The sequence below is a fragment of the Apium graveolens genome, chromosome 10 (assembly GCF_009905375.1).
Source record: "Apium graveolens cultivar Ventura chromosome 10, ASM990537v1, whole genome shotgun sequence".
In the NCBI taxonomy this organism is placed as follows: domain Eukaryota; kingdom Viridiplantae; phylum Streptophyta; class Magnoliopsida; order Apiales; family Apiaceae; genus Apium; species Apium graveolens.
Window position 1 is genome coordinate 58,751,661 of NC_133656.1, and position 11,330 is coordinate 58,762,990.

The 11,330-nt window shown below is 35.1% G+C and overlaps 1 protein-coding gene across 1 annotated transcript; it reads left to right on the forward strand.

Moving 5' to 3' along the window:
• The first annotated feature begins 273 nt into the window (after positions 1-273).
• Positions 274-10,934, forward strand: LOC141690603 (uncharacterized). Its single transcript, XM_074495389.1, has 6 exons — positions 274-375; positions 430-956; positions 8,575-9,007; positions 9,394-9,762; positions 9,976-10,192; positions 10,420-10,934. The coding sequence occupies exons 1-6, from the start codon at positions 274-276 to the stop codon at positions 10,932-10,934; spliced, it is 2,163 nt and encodes a 720-aa protein (XP_074351490.1).
• The last annotated feature ends 396 nt before the right edge of the window (positions 10,935-11,330 follow it).

Below are 11,330 nucleotides of genomic sequence, written 5' to 3' on the forward strand. Positions count from 1 at the left end.
TTTATCTTTTAATATAAAAATTGTTGATTCTGTTGAGCTTTATCAATTTGTTTGCATAAAATGTATTCACCCCTATAGTTGATTACGGACTTAACAATTGGTATCAGAGCTTGCTGTTGATAAGATCTAAAAATTAATCTTTAATGGCAAACAAAGAAGCTCAACCAAATCTCGCACCTCCTCCACCAGCCAATCAATTATAATATGAGTAGATATGAGGCTATCAAAGTTCCAATCTTGAAGATTCATGAGTATCCAATCTGGAAAGTAAAGATGGCTATGTGTCTGGAAGCAACAAATCTGAGTAGAATTTATGATGGTCCACACAAGCCAATGAAGCTAGTTGTTGCTGTTGCTGGTCAAGAAGAAAAGATGGTTGATAAAGATAAGAAAAGCTACTCTCCTTAGGATATTTCATCTTTTATGAAGGATGCAAAAGTAAAACATATTCTTCATAGCAGTCTTGACAGTGTTATGTCTAACAGAGTAATTGGATGTAAAATTGCCAAAGAAATTTGGGACACCTTGGAAGTTAAGTGTCAAGGAAATACTACTATCAAGAAGAATAGAAGGACATTACTCATTCAGGAGTATGAACACTTTGACTCAAGATCTGATGAGTCCTTTTCTGAAATCTATGACAGGTTTCAAAAGCTAATCAATGACATGTCTCTGGTTGATAAAGAATATGATCTTGAAGAATATAACTTAAAGTTCCTTCTTGCACTCCCAGAAAAGTGGGACTTAAAAGTCACATTAATCAGGGATAATTATAAATTGGATGATGTATCTTTAGATGAGATCTATGGCAAGTTGAAGACTCGTGAACTAGAGATGGAGCAAGGAAACAAGAGGAAAGGACCAAGAGCAAGACATGTTGCTCTTAAAGTTGAAGAGAAGCCAAAGGAGAAAGCCAGAAAAAAAGGCCACTCCAAAGGAAAGGCTATGATTGCAAAGTCTGATACTGAGTCATCAAACTATGATGATGACTCAAACTCTGATAATGAATCAGATACTGAAATTGATCATGATGAAGATATTGAGCAGATGGTAGCTCTTTTGAATAAAAGCTTCAAGAAGATGGCCTACAAGAACTTCAAGAAAGGGAAAAGGTTTTCCAGAAAGGGTTCTAGTTCCTCAAACTCTGATAAGAGGAATGACAGAAGAAATACTAATTGAAAGGAATCAAAGTCTGGAAAATTTGACAAGTCAAAGGAAATGTGCTATAACTGTGATGGAGTTGGACAATTTGCAGCTGACTACATAAAGCCTAGAGCTGCGAAGAAATAAGCCTTGATCACCAAGAAAAAGAACTGGGATGATACATCAGAATCAGATGATGAAGTCAACTATGCTCTCATGGAAAATGATGACACTGAGCATAACACTTCTGAATTATAGGTACCTCAAACCTCCTTGCTTTTGATACTGATGATATCTCTGAATTAAGATTGTTTCTTAAATCTATGCATATTAGTTATAGGGATCAAATGTGACGCCCTCCAAACCCGGGTCATAAATTTGGGGTTCACAACACACACACACACACACTATATAAACTTGTATATAAAATATTATATGCTCTGGCCCTTCTTTACACAACCATGAATCACAACAGGTTAAAGTATGAAAACATGCCACAACCTTAACTTTTATTATACCGTACCAAATCCCAACTAGTTTAACTTACAACTGATAATGAAATTATTCTTACAAACTTGCATAACTCAGAACTACAACATAAGCTCCTGCTAGCTCAATCCAACTCAACCTGGAATCCTAACTCGTACACCGGATTGGGAATCCTCGCTACCAACAATTTCCTTTTTAACTTTAGAATAACATAAACAGATTTGCAATAGTGAGCTAACTAGCTCAGCAAGTCATAATAGAAATAACTGAGTTTAAATAATGATCAATTGAAATGATTCAGATGAATCAAGTTTCTTGTCAAACAATCATTAGAATTGGATATTCATTTTAAATTTTAAAACCAAGGTTAGGCTCTGATCAGTCACGCACAACCCCGAGCAAGGGACACAGCTCTGCTCTATAAACCGGATCCAAGGCACACATTGGCCTAATACGATCACGAATCTGGCCTGACCACGAATCTGGTCCACATAAAAAAAATTATCCAATTATAAAACAATTCAATATGATAAACATTGTAATTCAATAAAACAGAATCATCATTAATATTAATAAGACATTTGTTTCAAAGCATAACACAATTCATGAGTATCACCAGGGTATATCAAGGTATATATGAAGAATGGCTTCAAGCCTGTAAAAGAATCAGGTATTAGATGAACAATGGTTCAATGGTTATATAAGATGTAGATCTTTGAAGTTACAAGGTATTGTAGGGTATATAAGTTTCTATATATTCGAGCAATTATGTTTTAGTGTTTAGTATATGGTGTATTATTTGTTGGGTAGTATCGTATTTGTGTTGTTTAGTATCTGGGCATTTGACAATCAATGGTTCACAATGATTAAGGCTTACAGCTCAAATATCAAATGATATGATCATAGTCTAGGGTTAAACAACTCAACTATCACATGCTAACATTGGGTATAACTAATGTATATTTAAAGCATTTGCAATATAAAACATGAACATCATGGTATACTTGCAAAATATCTCAAGAAGATTTAAGAACACTTGCCTTATCATAAATAATTTCCAACTTCACTTGCACTCATCTAACGGTTCTACTCAACAACTACTTGTCTTCTTTTTCGATGCCTCGTTCTACTCATTGATCACTTGCTTTCTTTTTCTACGCTTCAGTACTATTTGCTGATCACCTGCTATCTTTTTCTATGTCTCATTTACTCTGCTAGGAATCACAAATATCTATCAATACTCAATCTCATATTATTCTAATCGTCACATAGACGTCATAAGCTTTTATCTACCCTTCATTTTACCCAAATCTGATTTACGGATTGAAAGTCATGACCAAAACAGTCAAACAATAAATACATAGGCATATCCCACATATAATCACATTATGCATATCCACTGACATGTACTCATATTTTCGTCTCAATCATTTTATTACAAAATATTAAAATAAACAATATAAACTTCTAATCACTTTTCGTTTCGTCTAAATCTGTATTACAGGTCAGAAGATACGATTAAACCAGTTTTCTGACTCTTTTATCAGCACATAATTCATATAACATGTAAACACTTATTCCATATATCACATAATTCATATAACATATGACTCGGTTTACCACAACATTCAACTCGGTATGTTTTGAACTGAAATTGAGTCGAAATACAAACTTTTGATAGTATGTGACTTAGAATGGTTTACAAAATCAAGCGACCTTTCGAAACGAAAGATTTTATGTCTCGAAAGTATTTTAAATAGAAGCAGAATAATTTTCTGAGCCTGGACGCGTTCGTTTCGTATTAAACGGATGAGTAGTCCATTTTTTATGAATAGAATAAGAATAATTCAATTAATAATAATATTAATTGAATTTTAAATACCTTTATAAAATTTTTAAAAGCTCAAAATGATTTTTAAATCATTATTTGACTTAATTATAAATAATTACATTTTATTTAATCATTTAAAGATTTAATTAAATAATTAAATGAATTAATCAATTAATTAAATCCATAAATAATTAACTAAAATAAATTATAAATAATTAAATCAAATTTTGAATTTTTCAAAATATTAAAGAAAATAATTTTTCGGAATTAAATAATTCAGTTAATTATTTAAAAATAATTAACCAAATTAATTTTGAATTAATAATGGATTTTAGAATTTAAATTACAATTTTGAATTATTTTAAATTTAAATTCCTCAAAATCATTTACCGAATTTAAATTTAAATAAATAAAAATATGACAATACGAAATTGATAAATATACGACCTTATATGTTAATTATGATACGGATACGACCGTCTCGTCGAGAGCTTCGATTTGACTATTCATATTGTGACGACCTCAATCTCGGGGTTAGGAAATGAGGACTCACACACCTCTAATCTAATAATTAAATATGCATAAACCCCGATTAACTACTAACAGGATCAACAGGATAAAGTATGAGACAAGATTACAACTACCAATCATAAAATATAACTTACAAACCCAAAATATTATTAAATAACCAATATCGATTCCGGCTGGAAACCGACAGATAACCCATTGTATCTTTATACACTTCTTTCTAGGTGCGAGCTCACTCGTGATTACCACTACCTGCTCTGGCAACCGGAAGCCCTCAACACGGTAGGGACCACCAGGTACGCTCTTACGAGCAGTGTGCCTAAGCCTGGCCATCTTCTTGCTTAACTGCCATTGTTAGATTAAAATAAAACAAATGAGTATAAAACTCAGCAAGTAACTATACAGCAGTTCTACAATATCAAATCACAATATGCTTTACCAAACTTAGGGCATTCTACTTTATTTGATCTAGGTGGCAGATTTCCATCTTTTGGGTTAAGGAAAGGTTTCTGAAGAATAGTATGGGGCTTTCAAGGAACAAGGCTCAAAGCAGGACGAAAGCCGACATTCATCACAAATCATTAAAGGATCAGAATAGATCTTTCAATAGAGGAAAGCAACATCATTTCAAGATATAGAATCAATCATATGATCAACAATTTCAAGAATCAGGGTTCTCGAGCTTTAAGCTCCACAATAACATAATCAACTCTTTCCAAAGCAATATAAACCATTTTCATTTTCAAAAATCAATTTACTGAACAAAAGTTTCAGTTCCCTTTTAAATAATCAATTAGAACCCTTGATTGGATTACTTTTCTTTCCATCTCATTATGTACGGGTGATCAGCCCGTACCGACCTCCATCCGGTCATTAAGGTACCAATCGGCATAATTTCAGCCTTAAGTTGGACTAGCCCCGCTAGCCTCTTACCATGACTGGACTAGTCCCACTAGCCTCTTACGTCCCAATCCAATCCATCAGGAACTCATTTGGAAAACCTTGAGTTGGAAAAACAAGTAGGTTTTCAAAAATCCATTTTATCATTACCAAGCATTTGAAATCATTCGGACTCTTTCAAGTCGAAACTCATTCTTAATTCAGATTTTAAGGAAACAAAGTTCAGGGAGTGATTCAAAGATACGCAAGGAACAATTCATAAGAATTCTGTATCAGGGATAACAAAGCACTAAATTAGAAGGATCAACATTGGTTTAGGGATCAATAGGGTGATCAAGAGAAACAGGGTATCATTAAACAGGGTTAACAAGGATAATCAAAAGGTTCAATATGATTCATGGCTTAAGAGATAACTTGAGCAGAAAGGACAGAATATCAAAGGGTGAAATCAATAAGCTTTTCAATAACAGATCATCAAGAACCAGGGCACTTCAAATCAATACCAGGGTTTCATAAAACAAGGGTTTCATACTTAAACAGTTCAATACTCTACATGGTATGAACAACATTCTCTTTATAACCATTTACACAAGTAATCAGAGTTACTTGCCTGAATTTGCTTTCATGAAGGTTGAACTACTGCCACCTAGTAAATCCTTTCCTTTCCTAGCCCGAATGCCCTCACGCTCCGAATCTAAAATAAAACCAAAACCTTAATTAGATTCTCAACTCTCGTTCCCGGAACGATCACTCTATACGATAACTCAATTATATCCTTGACTCGAGCGTATGAATATAGCTTATACATATAAGCATATAGCACATAGCATATCTCTTTTTCGTAACTTTTATATCCTTATATACTTAATAATCGAATCACACTTGCTTATTCTTAGCTATTTCTCAAACCACACTATTATAACCCTTACGAGTACATGATTTATTCACAACCAAACATTTACGTCCATAACTATCACTTATATCTTTTAAAATCAATCAACTTAGTTCCCTTTTTCTTTTGTTCCTTAATTCGAACCACATACTACAATCAAGCAAACAAATTCATAGATATTCACTTATACACCTTCAATCATCTTTCTGATCATCAAAACCAAGTTTTTGACTTTTAATTCCTATGGTCTATTCGACCTTAACACACAAAATCAGCCAAATACTTACTTTAGTTCACATAAACACATAGCTCATTCAAAAACCATTAAAGAAACATTCTCCTTTCGTTTAATCATAAAAATTCGATCCATAATCATATATATACAATCAAATTTCTCAAAATTACACCATGCATCCTTATTCTTAGCATAATCCAACTTTTAAACTAACGCCCTTTTCTTTATCAACAACCATTCGAACCAAAACATACATACATGCTCGCATGCAACTTCAAATTCATTTCTTCATTATATCAAACACTCATTTTTATCGATTAAACCAACTAAATCTCTTAACACAATCCAAGAATTCGAATTTCACCTAAATCACAACATGCATGCATCATCTCAAGTTTATAAATCACAAATCAATTGTAATTATTCTATACTTTCTATTAACAACTATCTACCACCAATTTCATTGTCAAAAATCAACTTGATCACTTTTTAAAAACAATAACCCATTCGGCTTTATAGAAAACACCACATGCAAACACAAAAATTCAAGTGTATATTGTCTAGAGTTCAGTTTACACATCATAACTCACCACCGGTTCACCGGAGTTCATCACCGGTGGCGGTGGCTTCACGGTGGTGCCCTCATTCGAGGGTGTCCAACCACGAAACCCCCGATTTCCATCAATTACGCAGAATAACTAACATGCACATCTTCTCTATCATTTGTTTTCAATGAATCAAGCTTAAACAAGATGACATCAACAACAATAGCAAGAACCATGTGGTTCTCGGGTGATCACACACACCGAGCACACACAACACACACACATCGACATGCAAATGGGTATACACACATGCACACACTTCTACCTACACATAAGTGTTTATCGAGAAGATTTAGGGATGATTGGTGAGTTTGATCAAGGAAAAGAGAGGTATACCGAGAGAGATTGAAGAAAGCCGAGAGAGAGATAGAGTGTTCGAGTGAGAGAATGAGAGAAAAGAGATAAGAGAGAAAGTGAAAGCACGGGAGCAAGAAGAAAAAAAAGAAAGGGAATGAGTTTATATATCACTAAAAAACAAGGGCAATTTGGTAATCTTCTAATTCCTTTTTCACTCTTACTTATCCCATCTTTTTACTAAAATAAAACAAGGATTAAATATAAAATATATCTCTCTCAGGAAGTCGAGAATTATTGAAAATGACATTTTTAATACGTACGCCTCGAAATTAGTTTTTTAACCATTACTCACAATAAGATTTTGAGCTAACGGTTGATTTTATATGAATTTCGCAATCATGCCTTAATTATATCATTTTCCACATAAAATCAATTTAAAAATGCAAATATCAACAATCAAATTCACATATCATTTTTAAAAAGTCTCTAGGACCACTACAAAGATCACAGAACAAATCTCATGTTTTTATCTTTCTCGAATGATTTTATAAAAATGCACGAAGGTTAATTAAACCTTTATTTAAATCACGTAATTCCTTTAAAATTAACAAAATTTTCACAGATCACATAACCATGCACACATACAACAATCTCATATATATAATCACATAACGACTCAATTCTGATCATAGAATTTATCCCTCTTTAATCCTTATCCTCTTTTACGCGTATCGGGTCACGTTCAACCTGACGGCCCGACGCTCAGCGTTTCGATTACGCTTCTCATTCTCATTATCAATTGACACGTCACTTAGGACGGAATACTTTATTTACTCATTCATTTCATTCAACCACACATAATTCGTATTTTACATTCTTTAATTCCTTATTAGGACAGGTTCCGTTCTTCGTGACGGCCCGACACCACAACTTAACTTCTAAGATGACTCTTTAAATTGGAACGTTTATACCCACGCTCCTATATTCTAATATACAGAAAAGACAATTAATCAGCACTTAATCACATAATTATAATCACATCACATATCACATACTTTATTGACTTAATTACATCGCATAATTCTCAGTCGTCACACATATGCCTCCATCGGATTCCAGTAACGTCTTCAAATACTCGTTCGATTGTAAAGAACACGAAGAACACGGTTCGTTTCTCTGGATAGTTATAAAATTTTACTGTATAATTGTGTTAATCTGTACAAAATAAAATACCATATTGCATATTTATATTTTTGGAATATTGGTACCTCGTTGGATCATATCGAATATAAAAAAAAATAAAATACTTAATCATTAAGTATTAACAAAACTGGTCTAATTCGGTACCGATTTTAGGATAATTATCAAAACCAGGCTTTTTGTAAATACAGTCTTGGTCTCAGCACTTTGGTTACATGAATTATGAGAAGATAATATAATAGTTTAATCAAAATATCGATTTTATGGGAGTTCTAGAAACAAAAGTTAAAGTTACTAATGCTTTGGGTATTTCGAAGAAAATCAACAAGAATTGGCGATGGCTGTTCAACTACGACTACCACTACAATGGCAGAATTTGGGTGGGGTGGAACCCTAATGTTTGGGAGATTTGTCTGCATTCTCAATCTTCTCAGTTTATTACTTGTAATGGTAGGCTAATTGAAAAAAACTTGAATATCATTGTTACTTTTGTTTATGCCTTTAATGATGCAATTGATCGGGTGCCTCTGTGGGATTACATTCTGTCTACTTCTAATAGTCCCACTCCTTGGGCGTTTCTTGGTGATTTTAATTGCATTACTAGTCTGAATGAAGTGCTTGGAGGCAGGGAGCATTGGACTCCTGCAATGCAGAGTTTTAAGGACTGCCTGTTTAATAGTGGCTTAGAGCCTATGCGCACGATTGGTGACATTTTCACTTGGTTTAACAAAAGATCTCATGATCCGGTTTATAAACGGCTTGATCGAATGGTTGCTAATTCAGCTTGGTTTAATATCTACACTGAGGGTAATGTCTTTGTCAAGCATCGTGGCATCATGGATCATAACCCTTTACTCTTCGAGGAACCAATACAGCTTCAAAAATTGGTAAACCTTTTCAATTTTTTAACTTCATGATTGAGATTCCTGGTTTTTTGGACTTGGTTTCCACTGCTTGGTCTATACACTGTACTGGTTCTCCTGTTGCTCAATTTAGTGCAAGACTCAAACACACTAAGTTATTGCTTCGTAAATTTAATAAGGATCATGGCAACATCCATAGCAATGTGCATACTGCTCGTGTAAATCTGGAACACTTGCAAGCTTCCTTCAGCTCCTCTGTTGATAGTGATAAACTTAATGAAGAAAAGAATTTAATTTCCAATCTTAATTTGGCCTTTGCCCAAGAGGAATCTCTCTTGAAGCAAAAGGCTAGGGTCAAGTGGTTATAACTTGGTGACAACAACAACTCTTTCTTCCATCGGAAATGTAAGGTTAACTGGAATCGAGGTAAAATTTTATCTCTTCAAAATACTGATGGCAACTTGGTCTATGGCCAAGAACCCTGTGCTTCTGTGGCAGTGCAATACTTCACTCAACTTTTGGGAGCTCCGGCTAATTCTGATAGCATTGATCTCTCTTCAGTTAACTGCAAAGAAATTAGCGATGCTCAATCCCGGCTCCTGGTGGCTTCAGTGACTGATACCATCAACTTTGACACTATTAAGACTATGAAGAAGAACAAGGCCCCTGGTCCTGATGGGGTTAATGCAGAGTTCTTCCTTGCTACTTGGCACATCACTGGTGCGAGTTTTTGTGCTGCAGTTCGATATTTCTTTGACCATGGTTTGATGCCCTCGGGGGTAAATTCAACCTTTATTACTCTAATTCCTAAAGTGGTGGCTCCAACTAGAATGCAAGACTTCAAGCCTATATCTTTATGTTCAGTTCTTTACAAATGTATTTCAAAGATTTTGTCCTCAAGGCTCAAGAAAATCATGCATGCCTTAGTGGATATTTCTCAATCCGCCTTCATTCCGGGTTGATCTATATCTGATAATATTCTTCTTGCCCAGGAGCTGTTTAGGGGGTACGAGAGAGAAACTGGAGTGCCTAAGTGTGCTCTAATGATTGACTTGTATAAGGCGTTCGATTCCATCCATTGGAACTTTATCATAGCTGTTTTGGAAAGAATGAGGTTTCCTGGGGTTATGATTGGTTGGATAAAGGCTTGCATTTGTTCTACAAGGTTCTCCATTAAGCTAAATGGGATTGTTCATGGTTACTTTAAGGGTACCACGGGCCTTCGCCAGGGAGACCCTATGTTTCCTTATATCTTCGCATTGTGCATGACATTTTATCTTGCATTCTCAACAATACTCCTGCGGACTTCAAATATCACTGGCGTTGCAAGGAGCTCAAAATCAACCATCTCTTCTTTTCTGATTATGTTCTATGTTTCTCCCATGGTTCGAAGCAATCTGTTCAACACATTTTGAATTCGATTAATACTTTCTCAGGTTGGAGTGGGTTGGCTCCAAGTATTTCAAAAAGTACCGGGTTCTTGTGTAATTGTGATGATGGTTTCTCTACCTGGTTTGACACTTTATCTATCCCTAGAGGTACTTTTCCTGTTAGATTTCTTGGGGTGCCTCTAATTTCCTCCCAGATTTGTGTTAATGATTGCATGCCTCTCATTGATCGAATTACTTCTAGATTGAACTCTTGGGCCACTCTTTTGCTATCGCTTACAGGTAGAGTAATGCTTATCAGGTCGGTTGTGCATGCCATTGAAGCCTTCTGGGGTAATCATTTCCTCTTGCCTGCCTCCATCCATCATACCATCCAATCTATGCTTACCAGATTCTTATGGAAAGGTAACATTAACCATAAAGGTGGTGCAAAGGTTGCTTGGACTTCTATTTGTCTCCCTAGGGAACAAGGGGGCTTGGACCTCAAAAACATGATTGATTGGAACCGTGCTCAAATCATCCATCACCTGATCAAAGTGCTAACTAAATCCAGCTCTCCTTAGGCTAGGTGGGTGAATGCGACAGTGTTGAAGAACAAATCCTTTTGGACCTTGAAAATCCCAACAGATTGCTCCTGGATTTGGAGGAAAGTTTTGAAATTACAAAGGGTTGCTCTCTAGTTTATCACCTATTCTATTGGCTCGGGAAATGATATTTCTTTATGGTTTGATCCCTGGTGGGGGCGTTTGCCTAGCTGACTCTTATACCTCTACTATCCTCTCTCAGTGTGGATTGCATCATAGTGCTATGCTGAGTAATGTTATTCACTTGGATGCTTGGAGGCTCCCGAGGCCAAATTTCAAGCATCACCACTTGGATCCTTTGCTTGTTCATTGGATCTAGACTTTCGACTACCCAGACATTGCTCCTAATAGGACAGATTCTATGCTTTGGGATGG

Bases quoted from the DNA above. Each gene is read 5' to 3' on its own strand.
- LOC141690603 (XM_074495389.1), top strand. From the start codon at position 274: ATGGCTATGTGTCTGGAAGCAACAAATCTGAGTAGAATTTATGATGGT. The intron at 376-429 runs GTTGATAAAGAT...TCTTTTATGAAG, and splicing joins CTGGTCAAGAAGAAAAGATG to GATGCAAAAGTAAAACATAT. The intron at 9,008-9,393 runs GTAAACCTTTTC...CGGAAATGTAAG, and splicing joins CAATACAGCTTCAAAAATTG to GTTAACTGGAATCGAGGTAA.